This window comes from Mus pahari, chromosome 3 (genome assembly GCF_900095145.1).
Source record: "Mus pahari chromosome 3, PAHARI_EIJ_v1.1, whole genome shotgun sequence".
NCBI classification, from domain to species: domain Eukaryota; kingdom Metazoa; phylum Chordata; class Mammalia; order Rodentia; family Muridae; genus Mus; species Mus pahari.
In genome coordinates, this window is record NC_034592.1 from 8,565,513 (window position 1) to 8,585,033 (window position 19,521).

Sequence of the window (19,521 nt, forward strand, 5' to 3'; positions counted from 1 at the left end):
GGATTAAAGGCAGTGGCACTGTTCCAGGACCCAAGATTTGAGAAGAATCAGAGTAAAGATAATGTTTTTCATAATATTCCAGTTAGTCAAATACTTGCATATGATGTTGAAGTGGTGGGAGAGATACATTTAAGAAGTCAATTCCAGGTTGCATAAGTCGTTCACATCTTACTATCTGTAAAATCAGGATGTATTTCAACAATCTATGTTATATCTTTGCTTAACTAGTAGTATCCTTATTTTTCTTCTTGATGGAACATAAGGAGAAGTGCAGTTTACAGCCATGATGTCTTAGATTTAATAAAATGTTTTAGACTTTTTTTTCTGTGTCTCTCATTGACCCTCTTTGCTTTAGGTTATTTTCTTCATTCTGTAAGTTAGTCCTTTGCCTCTCTCTCTCTCTCTCTCTCTCTCTCTCTCTCTCTCTCTGTGTGTGTGTGTGTGTATGCACACGTGCCAGTGTCAGAGAGAGATACAGACAGACATGCAGAGAGACAGAGAGAGATAGACAGAGTGAGCAAAGCATGTTATATAGGTAGAGATGTGTCAAAAAAAGAGAGGAGCAAAGCCAGTTCAGCCTGGGATGGCAGAGTGAGTTCCTAGGACTGGCTCTGCTCACTTCTCACTAGCATGGATTGCCAAGGACTTATGTAAACTTTTGTCCTCAGCTGTTACAGCGAGAGAGGAAACCAAACCGAACTGAACCGAGCAGAACAGAACCAAACCGAACAGAACCGAACTGAGCAGAACAGAACCAAACCGAACCGAACCGAGCAGAACAGAACAGAACAGATGTTTGCATTTCTCTGCCTCCCCTTCCTGGGAACAGGTCTGTGACCAGTCTTAGCTTCAGTTTTCCTCTTTAATACTGCTGCCAGCTTCCCTGGGGCTCGCATCCCTGCGTGGTTAATTTCACAATCCTACTCTGGTTACATTCTGGGTTGTCTCTCACCTCATTTTTTTCTTCCTCTTGTAGTGTCTTCACATAAGAGTATGAATTAATACAAAGCACAGTACATTCAAAAAACGGGTGGGATGGGGCCTGCAGATGTGTTTGGAGGTGTGCAGATGTGGGGGAAACTCCAGTCTGTTTAAAATTGCATCCCCCCTCCTTTTTTTTTTTTTTTTCTGAGACAGGGTTTCTCTGTATAGCCCTGGCTGTCCTGGGAACTCACTTTGTAGACCAGGCTGTCCTCAAACTCAGAAACCTCTGACTCCCGAGTGCTGGGATTAAAGGGACGCGCCACCACGCCTGGCTAATTGCATCCCTTCTTGAGCTGGGAAAACCCTGGGAAATTCTGTGAGAAATGTTTGCATACTACAATGGACAAAGGCTTGCAAGACAGTTGGGGTTGGGTTATAACCCCGTTTCTACTGTTTGCCTGCTTGTGTGGCATTCTGTGACTTAACTGACCCCTCCATGAAAAAAGGGAGAGACCTGTAGCAGGATTTCAGAAAAGGTTAAATGAGATATGAATATTAGCAAGCGCTGACTGAGCATCAGTTGACAGAGGAAGGATTAGAAGGAAAGGGAGGGGCTGGAGTAAGGTAAGAAGGAGGGTTCAGGTTGTCAGAGCCCCTCCTTTCATTAAAGAACAGGAATATTCAACACGCCTATAATACACCAGTCTCATGCTAATCTCTAAGCAATCAGTCTCTAGATCGCTACCATTCATGCAAATTCACTTCAGATCCCTGTAAAGAAAGAACAAAGACGAGTCAGACAGCCTAGAGCCCTGAGACGTTTAGTCAGTCCCGCAGGGAGGTCTAATGAGATGTCGTGGGCAGAGCACCCTTGACATAACCTATGGAGGCTGGGGCAAGGTGACAGCCAGACTCAGAGAGAAGTAAACTCTCCTGTTCTCCTCAGAATAATATGATTGCTTTCCTAAGATGCAGGCAGAAATGGCTCCTTCCCAGAACTCTGAATGGGGAGAAAGGCAAGGGTACAGAATCGTCACTGCCATTCAGTGTCACCCATAATTTATCCTAGTGTACATCAGATATCAGGATAGAAGGTGTGATGGTGGGTCCTGATATTCATCTCACCAGGATTTAGAATCACTCAAGAGAGACATCTTTGGGAGTGTATAGTAAGGACATTTTCAGAGAGATCAATACAGTGGGAGTTATCATTACAGCCACAATACTTGACAGAAGTCTAGGAGGACAGATGTATTTTGGCTCATGGTTTCAGTCCCCAAGGCACAGAGGAGCAGATCAGCTGGAGCATGTGGATGTGGTACAGGCTGCTCTCATCACGGCAAACCATGAAGCAGAGAGAGCAAGTCAGGAACTAGCCCCCGACTACAATCTTCAAACCATGACCCCAAGCCCAGTGGCCTACTTTTCCCAGCAAGGGTCCACAGCTTCCCAGACAGGTATAGCCAGCTGGGAAAAACCATCCTAGCATGAGCTGTGGGAGCACTTGTCAGTAGCAAGTTATCACAGAGCTCTTTTCCAGGTGTGTGAGCCCGTGAATAGGTATGCAGGAATGAAGAAGCACAGATGCTCTTAGGAAAGTGAGCTATTCTACTCTCCCCCATTTGTTTGCTTTGCTTTTTATTGGCCTCTGCCCTCAGGTATGCTGAAAGAGATCTGTTTTGTAAAGGGATGACCCGTTTCAGCAACTGACCTAGCAACAAAGTCATCTCTGAATAGGGGCAGCGTATGTGCCATGGGTGGAGAATTGCTCATGCCATAGGCCAGACTACGACTATGGGTTTCCCATCTATTTTGGATGCTATGTAATTAGAGGGATGTCCCACCTGAGTGAGAAGGCAGACTGTTACGTGAGGTAATTGGTTGGGAGGCGATCTGTGTTATCTGGCTGATAAACAAGAGGAGAAATACTTGGTTTAGAAAAGCAGAGACAGCACAACTGAGCTTGAAAGGACTTCAGGTGCAGGCTGAAAATAAGGATACACAGTGAGTGAGACTGGAGACAGCAGTGAAAAAAATGATGTCACTTGCTGCCTTCCTCCTCCTTAGGAGCCCTGGGTAAGAGCTGCAGCATCCCCTCCCCCAGGGAATACCACGGCAATTTAAAATCATCTGCCTAGATGCAGTGCTAATGAACACAGTGCCTGTTTTCGAAATGAATACATTTTCCCTGCCCTGGTGGCATAGAAGTATAGGTTAGCACGGCATTTAAGTGTTAGAATGTATGCCTCTAGGTGTGAGGCTGGGATGAGGATGTTGAAAGAGTTAGAATGTGAAAAGGCTCCAACATGTTAGAAAAGCACCGCATTGTTGAATGTGTCGTGGAGTACAGTGTTGCTGGTTTGAGCAAGACAGTAGACCACGCCTCAGAAAACCCAAAAGGACAGGTCTCTTACAAAGTACCACTAGAAATAACAGAAAAGTCACTAGAAACCTCCTGCAGGTGGCTAAAAATTAAACAAAAACGGATGACCAAATGAAAGAGTAAGTGCTGCTGGTCACAGTGGTGTGACACAGGGGCACAGTGTGCACAGAGGCAGGGCATGCTGACGAGTGGAGGCAGGAAGAGCTCTAGCTCACTGTGGGCAGTGCCATGCCTACCACTACACATCAAGCAAGCCAGTCAGCAGCATCCTTCTACAGCTCTGCTTAAATTCCTACCTCTGAGTTCCTGCTTGAGTTCCTGTCCTGATTTCCCTCGGTGATGGAGAGTTGTGAGGTGAAGTAAGTGCTTTCCTCTCACAGTCTCGTCTGGTCATGGTGTTCTATCACATTACTAACAACCTTAACTGACATAATGGATATTCCCAGTACACATGTCCTGAACAATCATGGAACTTGAAAATGTGTCCAGAATTCCCTCCCCAGGTTATATGCTTAGTTGGCTAACTGGGTTAACAAGACCCAATCACATCAGTGATTAGAAGGGTAGGGTCCTTGTTAAATGGATGGCCTCCCATCTGGTGTGAAAGAAACTATAACTCCATTGTGAATTGGCCTTGGAGGAGCACCCGTGGGCTGGAGAAATGGAAGCCAAGTCCTGTAGTATGGACATGGAAACTAACTTACAACCACAGTTGGAGTTCTTGGAAAAGGATCCTGAACCTCAGCTGATCAAAATCCAGCTAGAAGAGATTGAGAGTTAACTATAAACACATTCAGATTTCTAACCCAAGAAAGTGTCCATAAATAAACCCGTGCCAGTTTCTGCCACTAAATTTGTGCTGGTGTGGATATGTACCAATAGGAAGCCCACTGAGCCTGACAATAGATTGAACTCAAATGTGCCAAGGTAGTTTGGTCAATGAAAATACTGTCACAGTTTTGACCAATGGAGTTTTTTAATGAACAGTACCCTAGTTTTGAATTAATTCGTCATTAAATAGGAAGTATCACATAAGTTAACATTATGGTGAAAAGAGAAGAGTAATTATGTTTGGAAAACCACCGAGATGAACTCCATCAAGAGGCAGCCAGGAAGTCAGCATAGGCTGGTGGAAGGCTTTCTGTGGAAGATCCTGGCCTGGTCTCCTCGCATTGATGTCTGCTCCATGCTCTCCTTCTTCCCCTCAGGTAATGACAGCAGAGAACCAGGTCCCCCACTGGCTTGGACTCCCTCCCACAGGACTCCAGGTCCAAGAATAACACTCAACACAAAGCACATCACCCTCCACCGGACTTCTTTACACCGACCACACTCATCAGCTTCATTCATAAGAACAAATGCAGAAATCATTCCTAAAGAGTCTTTCCAGACACGTGAAAATAGAAGCATATTATCTAAAGTCTTATAATTGTTGTATCCTTGTTCATTAAAAAATATATTTAAACTGGGCATGGTAGAACATGGCTTTAGTTCCTGAACTTCTGAGGCAAAGTCAGGCAGATCTCTGAGTTCAATGACAGTCTGGTCTACAGAGTGAATTCTAAGACATCCAGGATTTCACAGAGAAACTCTATTTTCAAGAAACAATGACAACAACAACAACTACACTCTTTGTTGTCATTTTAGTGTTAAGAATTGTGAGTTCCAATAATTACATAATACTAATAGAACATGTAACAACTTACCTTGTAAGTAAGTGTTTAGTCTGATGAAGTCAACTTTCATAGAGACAAATCGATCTGAATTCCAGCAGATATTCTTGAGGTGTTCTACAAGATCAGCACAGAACTTGTAAGCTCCTTTCAGTACACACAGGATCAGAATATCATGGTAGCCTATGTCTTTCATTACATCCTCAGCCAGCCACTCAGTTCTGAAAGAAGTAAGAAATAAAAGATGCATTAATGTACAACTAATAGACACAAGATTATCTATACAGACCAGATCATTCATGTGAACATGGAGAAGCAGAATGCTCTCAGGCAGAAACAAATCTGTTAAAGTGGAACCAAAGTGCTAACAACACTTCTAATAGGACATCATAGCTCTTGTATGTCATAAACTGTGTTAGAGGTCATGCATGATATTTATTTTTTTATCATTACAGCACCTGTTGTTAAATTTTAAAACATTTTGATGGTATTTACTGAAAGTCTCATTTCATAGCAAAGAAAGAGGAAATAGAGAACTGATTTTTTTTGTTTCTTTTTTTATCAGCTTGACACCTAAACTTGTGTGGGAAGAGGAAATGGAGATGCTGTCTCCATAAGATTGGCCTTCGGGGAAGTCTGTGGGGGGTGGTCTTGATTAATGACTGATGTAGGAGGACCCAGATCACTGTTTGTGGAGCCATCCTTTGGACAGATTTTCCTGGCTTGTATAAGAAAGCAAGCCTTCCTCTATAGCTTCTGCTTCAGTTCCTGCCTCCAAGTTCCCACCTTGCTTGAGTTTCTGTCCTGGCTTCCTCCAGTGACGGACTGTTGTTACCTAAAAGTGTAAGATGAAATAAATCCTTTCCTCCCCAAGTTGCTTTTGGTTCTGGTGTTTTTCCAAAGCAACAGAAACCATAAGACAGAGAATGACATATTCTCCTTACACTGGAAGAAAAGTCAAGTGTAAAGTAACGAAAAAAATAAAATAATAAAATCATATGTTCACCAAAGGCAGCACACCACAGTACAATGGGAAGAGGTAGCAATACAGTGTAGAATCCTATGTGGAGGATGCTCCCTGGAGTCAATGAACAGCAATGGCTTGCCTCTGCCTGTGCTCTGGCACTATCTTCACAGTTTTCTACTCATTCTATATGTACAAGTGTGTAGCCACTCTCCACACAAAACCAAAACCCTGAACAGAGGCAGGATCTCAGATGTGTACCTTAAAAAGAAAATCCCCATGGGCATTTATATTATATATGCACAAATAGAATGTTAGCTATGTTTTCAGGTAGTGTTTGTCTAAATAAATATGATCACCCAATGACTGCATATCAGAATATCTGGCATGCTTTTACAAAGATGCATTGAATTCATAAATTTTTCATTACACTTATTTAGTGTATGTGCATGTGTACATACATACATACCAGTGTGTGTGAGCACATATATGTGTATACATGGATGTGCATGTGTATGTGGGGAGTATTTACATGCATATATATGAAAGTGCATGTACAGATGGAGGCCAGAAATCACCCTAGGGTACCTCTTCTTGGGAGCTGTCCATCATATTTCTGTGACAGGGTCTCAGTGGGTCTTGGAGCTTACCAATTAGGATAAGCTGGTGGCCCTGCAGGCCTGGGATCTGCCTATCTGTCTCCCCAGAGCTGGGGTTGCAGGCACAGCTTACCATCTCAGTCTTTTCACCTTGGTTATGGAGATCAAACTCAGGTCTGCATGCTTACACAGCAAACACTACCAACTGAGTATCTCCCCAGCCCCTCCAGCCCCCCAAATCCTACTTTAAACATAAAGACTCAGATAAAAGTGGAAGGTCTGAGAAGGATGCATCGTGCTTGTGGCAATGAAAAGTAAGACGAAGAAACCATCTTACTTACAGTCAGGATGTGACATCAGAGTTGGTGATCTCTGTCAACTCCTGAAGAAAGCTTGACAATCCTAGTGTATGATTCCTTAAGGATGCCAGGTGACTGACAGAACAGCAAGGAGAAAGAGACACCACTGCACTTAGAGACTCCCTCTCACACTCCCTCTACCACGCATGGGCAGACCCTGAAGCTGGGAAATCAGTTAGGATAAAGGATAAAGTTGAACAACCCATCAATAAACTGGATCTAGCTAATATGTGTAGAACACTCCACCAAGCAACAGAACATGCATTCTTCTCAAAATATTCCAACAAAAATGACAAAACTAGAAAAAATATGTGAAAATTATAATCTGATTATAATTTGTATCTAATATATATGTTATATATCTAATATATGTCATATATATGTTTTCACTGTATAGCCATGGCTGTCTTAGAACTCACTTTGTAAATGAGGTCAGTCTCACACTCACAAAGATCTGTCTGCCTCTGCTGGAATTAAAGGTGTCTATCACCACTGCCTGGCTTATTCATTTATATAATTCAAATGATTATATTTATACAATATACATGATTATAATTATAGATGTATATATTTAATCCTTCAATAACTCGACAAGAAGACAAACAACCAAATAAAAAGGTTGCAAAAGGCTTGGGCAGAGACCCCTTTACCCCCAGAGAAAAAGAATGAGAATAGCTGCTGAGCACACTAATGACTCAGGAAATATAAGCTTCAATCACAGGGAGATATCTTCATACATATACTAAATGTCAGCAGATATGTGAAGACAACAGAGTCCTGCTAGTGAGGCTGGAAAATAGCACAGCCACTTTGGGAAATAACCTGCAGTTGTTGAAACTCACCAGGAAGCCCAGAATTTCACCCCAAGGGCTTAATCTAGGAGAAATGAAAAAAATACATCCACGCCAAGAATTGTACCTGAGCTGTGTACAAATCCAAATCAGAAGTCCAAAGGTTCACTGGCTGCTAGACCAATGATTAGATGTTTTATGACTTAATTTCCACGTAACTGCCTGTCAGTAGATTAATGAAACTGTAAGACAGGATTGTGGAGATGGACCCAACCATAAAAATGTACTGAAATCATAGAAACATTTCCCCACGTAAAGTGGGTGTAATGTTTGTTTTAAAGCTGAGGGCTGAATTCCTGGACCCCACCCTGGACCACTTATGGAGGAATTTTAGACACCCAATGGAGGGACTGGAACACCAACCCAACCACAAAATCTTCTACCCACAATTTATCTTGCCTATGAGATGTTCAGGGATAAAAGTGGGAGAATTTGAGGGAAGGGCCAACCAATAACTGGCCCCGCTTGAGACCCATGCAATGAGATGGAGTCCACCCCTGACTATTAATAATATTTTGCTATACTTGCAGACAGGAGCCTAACATAAGAGTCATCAGAGAGCTTTCATCCAGCAAGTGATGGAAACAGATGCAGAGACCCAGAGCCAAACATTAAGTAGAGCTTGGGGAATCCTGTGGAAGAGGGGAAGGAAGGATTGTAGGAGCCAGAATGGGTCAAGGACATGACAAGAACACCTAGAGTCAACTAACCTGGGCCCATGGGGGCTCACAAAGACAGACGTGCCAACCAGAGAGCATGCATGGGATGGGCCTAGGCCCTCTGCACACAGGTAAGACTTGTGCCGCCGGGTCTTCTGTAGCCGGCATTAGCTACTTTGTGGGTTCTTTTTCCTTCTACCCTTTTCCCCACCCCTTCAACCCCCTAATTCTAGATAGGAAATAAGAACAGAGGAGAAAGGGTTCAGCTTTATCATTAGACTACTTCCTGCTGATTAGGGCATGGCGTTCCTTGGAGTGAGTTTGAACTTCACCATCAGGATATCTCATTTTTTCTTCTTGTTTCTTGTTTGTGAATGGCTACTTAATAAGCCTCAATCAACAGCAATCAACCAACAACCCACCCCACTTCTTGGGCTCTTGCATTTACATACCCTCTGAAAGGTCCCCAGGATTCCAGACATCACACAACTGCAGAAACTACCTGCCACTGTGTTGTGGCTATTCCTGGTTGTCAACTTGACTATATTTGAAATGAACTACAATCCAGAACTGGAAGGCTCACCAATGAACCTAATTTGGAGGCTGGGAGATAGAAGTTTCTGATCTGGATCTTGGTATGGAGATCTTGAGACACAGTGGTGATTGAATCCAGAAGATTAAGACAGGGAGATCTCCAAGTCCAAGGTCATCTGGGATTAAAGGTGTGGTGGCACACACCTTTAATCTGGGCTACACCTTCTGCTGGGGACCATATAAGGACATTGGAAGAAGGGAGTCTGGCTCTCGCTCTTTCACCTTCTTGCTGTGTGGGACTCAGCAACTGCTAGATCCTTGGACTTCCATCCACAGCTACTACTGAACCATTGTTGGGATTTGGACTGCAGACTGTAAGTCATCAATAAATTCCTTTACTATATAGAGACTATCTGCAAGTTTTGTGACTCTAGAGAACCCTGACTAATACACACTGGTAAAATCATGCCCCTGCTAGAGCAAGACACAAGTCACAGTTGGCTGTTGTGGCCCTTCTGAAGCAGCCTCATATCCCACACCTGGGGTTAAAACAAAAATATACTCTTATACTACCTTTGTGTTTTTGAAAGAAATCAAAATTTCAAAACTGTCACTCCAGTGTTCATGTGGAACCTCTAACAGCAGGGGCAGCGGCTATCTCAGAGTACACTGCCTGCTTTGGCTCCTTTTCCCCTAGCTGGGCTGCCTTGTTTAGCCTCAATAGAAGATTTGCCTAGTCCTACAGCAACATGATATGTCAAGGCTGATTGATATCTGTGTGAGACCGCTCCACTTCTGAGTAGAAGGGGTGGATGGGGGAGAGAAGAGGTGAGGGGGAGGGGTTGGGAGGAGAGGAGGGAGGGGCAGCTTCGATTGGGATGTAAAGTAAATAAATAATCAATAAAAAAGAATATAACAAAGAAAAAAAAAAAAAAACATTAGAGGCCCTGCTGAAGAGTTAGCTGAGGACTCCAATTGTTCACTCTACACTGTCTTCCTCTCTCTGAGTTCTGCACTTCTGAGGAGTCCTAAACCCCAGACCTTACACTGTGAACACAAGGAAGCTTGTCTTCCATGTACATGTGTAGATTTACTTGTTCAGTCTTGGTACAGGAATGGGCATGTGGTCTATAGGTACTAAGGTGGCTCTGCCAAAGGGCTCCACCTACAAATCCAGATCCATGGTAGTATATCACAGGTAGCATTAGAAACCCAAGAGTAAGCTGACGTGTCTAAGACTGGAAGTGAACAACCCAGAACAAGAGAAAAAATATCTGTCTTTTCCACAAATGGTTTGAAGCTGCCTTCTCTTATTCTGAAAACATTACCACTGATACAATCATACACATGCTGACTGGCCGACCTGACACACTGTTCCAAAGGAAATGGAAGTTTCAGGGAAAGTGGGGGTCTTAAGAATGTGTCCTGTGAAAGTGATGTTCACCTCCTAACTCTTCCAGGTTAAACGGAACGTCTGAAAAGCCAGGAGACTAAGGCATCTGGGTGGAAGTGCTTTCCCTTCCTTCCCTTCCCGATCTCCATGCTTTGTATAGTGCAATGCTTTCGGGGTGTGTGTGTGTTAATTATTATAACTTACATCTGTATATCCTTACGGATCTTTCTGAGTAATCACCCACAGTTACACAGTTCCATGAACACACATGCTCCTTGAGTTCAAATTTGCTACCCTATAGAAGTTCTCCCAACCACTAGAAAGAAAGTCCTTAACGGAATTGAAGAGTCGAATGAGAACTGCTGATACAGGATGCAGAACTCACTCACCTGTCCACTCTGATACCATGGGGGATGAACACACACTCCAGATCACCATAATAGTGCTGTGGGTTTGTGAATAAATCCAAATCATATCCTGACCAATTATCCAGAAGCTGTTAATCAAAGTATTTGGTTATGTTATTTTTCATTAATGATTTCTTTTTTAATGTAAATAACAAAAATTATCATTTGGAAATAGAATAATGTGAACACAGAGGTTAGAGCTACACACCTTGGTAAATTAATACATCCCCTCAGGCAATGATAAACTTAGTAGAGTAAGGTTATTATTTATGCAACCTGGTAAAGCAAGTGAGTACCAAATCAACAACATACTCTACTTGGAACCATCATACAACAACAGTGCAACCCTGATGTCTCTTTTTAAATAGTGGTGATTTTATTGTCTTTGTTTATTTTTATGTACCTGAATGAGTTTATGTGTATTATATGCATGCAGGTACCCTCAAGGGCCAGCTCAGAGGCCAGAGAGCATCAGATTTCCTGGAAATAGAATTACAGATAATTGTTAACCATTTGATATATGTGTTGGGAACCAAACCTGGGCCCTCTTTAAGAGCAGTCAGTGTTCTTAACTACCCAGCTACCTCTCCGGCCCCTAAACTCACCATCCTTACCTAACCTGATAGAACTGTATAGAAGACTATGTTTATGTAAGCACTGTATGGGTGCAGCTCAATAATAGAGTGTCCAAGATGCCTGAAGCCCTAAGCTCAGCCTCAAGTACTATAAAAAAGCATGTAGGTATAAACATTATAGACTTTGTATCTATATGATAAAAATACTATGACTACATTGTACACATGTATAATTATATAATATACAGTATTATGATATATTCTGAATTTCTATTTACCATAAATCTTCCTGGGAAGGTTTACCTGTGAAAAGTATATCCTGGGATTACAATAAACCCAGACTTCTGGGTGCCTTTGCCAGTGCAGTAAAGACTAAAAAAGGATGTTCTTTGAAAGAAACTTCAGTGACTGTTGTGGCCCAAGAAAATGGGCCTGTTCACAGAACACAGACTGCTAGCAAGCCAGCTAGCCAGCCTTTCTCTTACTTAAGATTTACAGACAAGTTTTCTGGTTAGAATAGGAACAAGATGCGGAAGGAAATGGCAGTAGAAGTTACTTTTTCTTCACATAGAGAAAAAGGATGCAACAATGAGAACGTTGTCCATGAAAACCTTTCTGTAGCCACGTTCGTGCTTGTTATTTGGTCATTTTCCACACCTTTGTGACTACTTTGTCCAGCTTTCAGCCATGGAGGGCTTTTATGACATAGACCCAGCCTGATTTTCTAGCTCATTTATACATCTAGTTCCTGCCCTCAGGTGGCTTTTCAGTCTAGACATGATTTGGCATGTGTATGTGCGTACATGTAATATTAAGTATCTGAGCATTTCATTGTAGCAGTGAGTTTGTGTTACTGTTTTGACTTTTGGCCCAGGCTTCCAGCCACCTGCCCAGGAGCTATCTGGATTTGAGAATGGAATACATACATACATACATACATACATACACACACACACACACACACACACACACACACACACACACACCAGTTAATTTTAAAATGCCTTGGTTACCCCAAAGGCTGGACACTTTTAATCCTCTGTCTGTCACCCTAGGCCTAATTGAAGAAGTAGCTGCCTGTGGCTACCTATCTGAGATCTCACGTGGCTTTCTCTCCTGTAGGTCCTGTGTTCCCTCTGTCTCCCATGAGTCATGGTAATTCTGTCTCCTTTTTCCCAGTTCCTAGCCTGTGCAAATCTAAACATCCTGCCCTGTCTCTTTGCCCAGCCATTAGTCACTGACATTGTTATTGATTAATCAAAAACCAATTGGTGACAAGGACTTTTAGTGTTTGAACATGCAGATTTCCAATTGAATCAAAGTATTAGAACCAACATTTTACATGTGCATGCAATGTGTTTTGATCATATTTAACCTGATCATATTCCTCCTCACTTCTCTCAGATTGACTAACTGCCACTGCTTCCAACTCCTGTCCTTCATTTTTCTAAAAAATTCCATTGAGTCCAATTTGTGTTGCTCCTACACTAGTGGGTGTTGGCCCATCAAGCAATGGAGCACCAGATCTACCAGATGCCACACCCTTAGAAAAACAATGACTCTGTTCCTCCCAAGAGCCAGTAGTAATCACTCATGTTGGTGTTTATGAAGCCCTTTTCCAAGCTCAAGTGCTGACTGGGTTGATCTTGTATAGGTTTTGTGCAGGCAACTGCAGATGTTGTGAACGTATGACTGCAGTGGTCCTGTCTTGTACAAAGTATAGTGGTGTCTTCTGGTCCTCCCTGAACTCTGGCCTTATAATCTTCCTGTTCTCTCTTCTGAGATGGTTCCTGAGCCTTAGGGGGAAGGATGTGATACAGATGTCCTGTTTATGGATGAGCACGCCACAGCTACTTATTCTCTGACCTTTGGTAATCGCTCCATTAATGGGCATCCAGAGCACAACATCTTCCTTGATGAGGTCTGTGAGTCATACTAATCTATGGGGAGAGAGATAAGAATTTACAAGGCAGTTTGATACTATATCCATTTAGGAAAATAATTGTAAAAGTTTCACTACTATCTCCCATGAGCTCCCCAACCATAAGTTTTTGGCCATATTGGTAGCACCAGGCATGTGTTTCTGTGGTGCAGGTCTCACATCCTCATAACATTCAGTCCACTAGGATACCTATAAGTGTGTCTTGCTGTGCCAATCATTCTAGTGTACAGCACAGAGCATCTTTCAGTAATATGAGAACTAGCTACCAGGAAGGAAACTTCTCAGTTAGTAAACTTGGCTTTTCCATGTCTCATGATCAAACTCTGTGATATTCTCAGCAATAGGTTCTGGTGGCCAGCCAAGAGCAATGGTAATAGCCTGTATTTTGTTTTGGGGATTTCTAGGACACCTAATTCTTCCTGGCTTCAACTCCCTTCATCTGTCTCACACCACCCTTGTTTCTACTCCCTCTGTCTCTACGCCAAAGTTCACCTCTCTCTTGGAAAGGCCAGGTCAATTCCACTTCTTCCTGGAAGCTGTGACTCTCTTGCCTATTACCTTGGGGCTCTCTGCAGCTCTGGCTCAGCTAAGGCTTTACCTTGGGCTCTTTGGGAACATTTCCACACTTATCCGTTCACGTACTCTGTCCTATCTGTTCGCTTTTGGTTTAGGGGCCATTCCCAGCTGCTCCATCTTATACCAAGACATTCCCCACCTCGTTTTATAAGGGGGTTTTAAGGTAGAGCCCAAGGCACTCTCATCCTAATTTTGTTCTCTAGGCAGACCAAACTCATGTTATTTTTCCCCAGATTTAACCCTTCCCTCTCTCAGGTAAGGGCAGCATTTTCTTCTGTTTCTTCAGACTAAAATGTTGGCATTGGCTTTGTTCCTTTAATCTGTGTGCCAATCAGTATATCAATTCCTTCCCAATATGAGCAGAACCACACCAAGCAACTTCCATGGCTCCCTCCCTGCCCTGATCTGGGTCTCCACTGCTCTCATTTCATCATGGACTACTGCAGAAATGGCAGAACCTGGTCTTGCTTCTCCCAACATGGCAGCTGTAGTGACCTTTGAGGAGTGCACTTTGCATCATGACAGTCTCTGGCTCAACTGTTCTTGGGGGCTTCTCACTTCCCATCGAGTAAAACCAACAGTCCTCACTGGGGCCCACAGGACCCCCCTCTTGGTTGCCTGGTCTGATCTCCTTTCCTCTGCTCTAGCCACTTTTCTCCTGGATGACTCAATCTGCTGACAATTGTTTAGTGTTTTGATATTTCTTTAGCCTGTAATACTCTTCCTGCAAATGACCACGGGGCTTGTGTATTCTTTTTCTCCAGTCTTCATTCAATGTCACCTTTACAGAGAGGCCTTTCTGATTACAAATATAAACCAGCACTCTCCTCCCTCCCCCATCCCATTGTTGCATTCTTCATATCTAATTTTACTTTCCTTCATAGCATGTGTTACTACTAGGTGTGTATGAATATGTATATATGAGTGTGTGAGACTGTGTGTGCATGTATGAGCATGTATATATGCATATATGAATTGTGTTCATGTGTGTAAAAGAGTGTGTCTGTACATGAGTGAGGGTGTGTATGAGTGAGTGAGTGTGTGTGTGTGTGTGTGTGTGTTTCTGTCTGCTTGTCTGTTCTGACTTGTCTTACTCCACTGGAATGTGAGCTACTTCTGGCAGAGATCTTACTTTCTGTTCAATCCCCCATGCCCAGACCACTGACCTGAGATCTGGTAAGTACTAAAAAGATGTTCAACAACTGAATAAATTAGACAGTCATTACCTCTGCACCTATAGAGGTTTGCCAACTTGTGATAGAAATGACTACTTTTCAAAGCTCTGAAGATTCATAGCTGTCTCACTGGCCAAGGAGTACGCATCACCCGCATAGTCAAAACATGTCATATTCACTGTACCTCCACCAACAAGCTGGCTAGTGTGCCTGGTAAACTTGTACAGGGCAACTCTGGTTCCAACCCTGTAAATTCCAGGAGCCTGCTGTAACCAGAGTGGCTGGTCAGTGGCCTCCCAGCTGCACCTGAATGACATTCAGCCTCTGTGATGGCCCAATAAAGTCTGTCCAGTGACGTCAGCCAAGCCATTGTTCTGGTGTTTCCTCTGGACCACACAATGCTGCCCACTGTTCTTCCTGAAGCTCATTCACTCGCAGCCCTGGTAACTAGTGATCTCCTGCACTCCGCCTTTCCCCATGCAATCCTTACAACTCTTTGATCTGAGTCATCGAGAATATTCTCCATGACAAGGTTGTGTTCCACACTCTCATTTTTACTGCCATGAGATTAGAAGACCGTATTATTCTTTTTCTTTCTTTCTCTCTCTCTCTCTCCCTCCCTCCCTCCCTCCCTCCCTCCCTCCCTCTTTAGTTTTTGAGACAGGATCTCACTATGCAGCCATGACTAGCCTGGAACTAGCCATGCAGACCAGGCTGGGGTTTAAATTCACACATATCCACCCGCTTTTGCCTCTGTCTCCTGAGTGCTGGTATTAAAGGTGTGTGCTACCGTGCCCAGTCCTGATTCTGTTTTCTTTAAATAAGATACAATAAAACCCATGGAGTGGATGACATCAAATAGAGTGCAAAGACAAATACTGAACAAATGCTCAATACACACACATATATATATACACATATATGCATGTACACACATACACACATACATATACACATATGCACACATGCACATACACACTCATACACATACATACATTCACGTATACACATACATACACACACAGATACATACACATACATACACACACTCATACACATACATACATATACACACATATACACACATAAATACATACACACAGACATATACACACATACGCACTCATACATATACATACATACATATACAATGTACACACATGCCCATATATACACACATACATACACACATATATACACACATAAATACACATACATATATACACACATAAATACACATACATACATACACACACATGCCATAGAAAAGGAAAAAATGATAGGAAAATTAGGAAACAAACCTATATGTGAAGACAGTCAGAGCAGCAGTAGCCCAGAGCAATATGAGCAATGTGAATGTCAAAGTCTGATTCTTCTGGGGCAAGTCTGCTAGCCATGAGACCTGGGACATATTAATGTCTCTAAAATAAAGTCAAGGCCTGTATCACATATCTATTGAAAATGTTAAATTAGACAGATAATGAATATAAGACTCCCTGGCATGTGGTTTATAATGCTTACACAGTGATATTGACCATGTAACTATACCGAAGCATCAGCTGTCTATACAACTCATATACATCGTTTATATAAATACATTTTAACTCATTTAAAGAAAAACCTCAGTGTCATTTGCCAAAGTCTTACTACCCCAGCTCAAGCAGCAAATTTAAATTCAGCAGAAATGTCACTCCTCTAAAACTGGTCTCACGATCACACATGGCCATTATTTCTAGTTAATCTGAAATGGTACTTTTGCAAAGGAGATAAAAGACAACAGGAGTCTGTTTTGCTCTCTTTGTATACAAATGGTGTGTGTATGTGTAAGTCTACCCCCGGAGGAGTGCGGAGATGCAGGATGGCTCTGGACTTTAGGTAATGGCTTCACTAGCTTTAAAACAAAAAAATGAAAAGCAAAGAATCTTTAAATAGTTTTAGGGTCTCAGATAACATGCTCTAATTTCATTCTACACAATGCTGAAGAGGCGAAACACCTCCAGCTGGAGAGGTGACAAACACCATAACTGAACCATTTTATACCACATCCAAATGCAGAAACCACTGACTCACTTGTTCACATTTAAATCGACGGTGACCACCTCCTCCTCCTCCTCCTCCTCCTCCTCCTCCATCATACTTCTTCTCAGGGAGAAAAACAGCTCAGAAGCACATTGGCAGAGCTCAAGCCTGCTTCTGTCTCCCTCCAAGCACCATGCACCTATTACTACCTTCCCCACAAACAGATGATTGTCATTGGTTTTCATGCCTGTGGCTGTCCTTCCATTAGCACAGAACCCCAGACAGCAACATCAACAGGTCCAGGTCCAGAGCCCAACTCAACAATCTTGGAACAATGGATCCACATGCTGAAGGAGGGCTCAGGTTATTTTGCTAAAGCAAGGACAAAGCTATACAGAACACTTCCTTCCTAGTGCCTTCCTCTTCTGCAATCCTCTTTTTCCTCTTATTTATTCTCCTATTTTGCCACTCCATCCCCATGGGAATGAGGATGGACATAAGGAGAGGAGGGTCAACCAAACGGAAACTCAACAGTAACTTTGTTTTCTCCCATCTTTTAACAAACTTACTTGTGTAGGTTCTAACTTTGACAACACTTTAGTAAAACACAAACTGGAGAGACAAAGATATTTAAGAACCTGCTCCCTCACCCCCGAAAGCAAGGTGGGCAGAGAAGACCGTATCTCCCTGATAAATAACCACAGAGTTTCAACTGTACATCTGGTGACTTTACTAGTTCCAAACCAATGACAACCAACTTTGAGCAAGATCTCTGTCTACATCCTTTCATTTGCCAATTCCTGTATGCTACTATTTATTCTTTATAATGCATTAATGGCCCTTCTACCCAAATCAACTGAATGTCACTTGCAGATAAGATCCATTTTACTAATTTTCTATTAGTAAGTTGTTCTTTCACATTTTCATATATGTACACTCTATATTCTGGATGCTCCCTCCTTCCATTTCCCTCTGGCCCCTTCCAGCCAACCCCTCCTCCATGTAATTACTTTTCCCCTATTAGTTTGGTCTTGTTTAGTGTCCCTTATTGATTAACCAGGTTCACCTGTACGCTCTTGAGTTTGGAACTCACCATTAGATCATGGTGGGCTCAACAGTGGGCACACAAGCATGCGTCCCTTTCTCCTAGAATCTGAGGGTTGCCAACACAGCAGCAGCAAGTGACAAAGGCCTGTGGGTCCCTTCCCTCTCTACAGATGACTGCTACGTGGACTTGGCTTTTGCTGACTCAGTGTCAGCATGCCCACTAGCTGTGAGTTCATGGTTCCCATCCCTACATCCTGCTCTCTCCCAAACCTTTCTCCATCTTGAAGGTCTTACATTCTTTCTGCCTGCTTTTCCACAGTATTATCTGAACCTTAAGGAGACCACATCAACATTTTCTCTGGGGTTGACACCTCAGTCATCCTTTATTGTTGCCATCTAGAGCTGCCATGGGTCTTTGCCTTTGTTTCCATTCCCTGGAAGGAGAGATCTCTGTTTGGGTATCCTTTGTCTTGTAGAGCTGGACTATGAGTGGCCTTAAGTTTCTTAGTAGTCCCTTTTCTCACACAAACTGTACTTGTATCATGTTAAGTCACTCGGATCCATTTCTCTAACCATCTTTAGCACCACAGATCTCCCCACCCATCCTGGTTTTTCCTTCCTAGTCATTGGTAGACACATTGGGTGCTTGAGAGTCTGGAACCTGTCTTCCTGACTTTCTAATTAGTCCATCTTGTAGCTCCTTCAGTTGCCTCATTGAGTTATTTTATCCTAATTCTACACTCGCAACACTTTTCCATGAACCCACCAGTCCTCAGGGCAGCCTTATCTCCGAAGTTATATGTCTATTGTTACAACCTCCTTTGGATTTTTTTTTTTACCCTACCCTTAAGGGCTTGCTATTTTGCCTGTATCCTTATCTTCCTTAGCTTTCCTAACCCTTTCATTTCTTCAGCCCCTGAATTTTCTTCAAATTCTACTATCTAAGTTTTATTGGAGAAATTAACATACGGGCAGGCTTTTCCGTCCTACACTGGTTATTGTCAACCTTGGGGGCACTTGTGAAGATTAGCAACTACTCACAGTGCCCAAGCCTTACACTAGCTTTTTCTCTCCCTACTGACCTCTTACTATGCCCATGTGTCCTTCACAAGAAGGCCTCTGTTGACACGAATAGATGAGAGTCCTCATGACGACTTGGGCATTCTAGCCTGGCTGATTTCCTTTTTGGTTTCTGGATCGTTCTCAGGACGCCAGTAGGAACACCAGCAACCTCCAAATGGGCAATAAAATATCTTCAAATGTATCCCCAGATACACAACTGGTATGTCTCCTAGAAAATCTCAAGTCTTTGAAGCTAACGCCTCCTTTGAAGGCATCAAAATTAATACACCTTTGCAACAGGGTCTGGACTCAGTACTCACTAGACAATGGTTCTAAATGGCTACTTAATGGTACCCTAGATCCAATTGTTTTAAAGGAT

General features: G+C 42.7%; 1 protein-coding gene across 1 annotated transcript in view; it reads right to left on the reverse strand.

Annotated features, from left to right (window-relative positions):
• The window catches only part of Prtfdc1 (phosphoribosyl transferase domain containing 1), a 78,772-nt gene extending 61,626 nt beyond the window's left edge, over nt 1–17,146 (reverse strand). Inside the window, 4 exon segments of the mRNA XM_021195182.1 lie at nt 5,000–5,201; nt 10,729–10,835; nt 15,505–15,571; nt 17,085–17,146. Coding sequence (XP_021050841.1) covers nt 5,000–5,201; nt 10,729–10,835; nt 15,505–15,571; nt 17,085–17,146 — 438 coding nt within the window.
• Between the last annotated feature and the right edge of the window lie 2,375 nt (nt 17,147–19,521).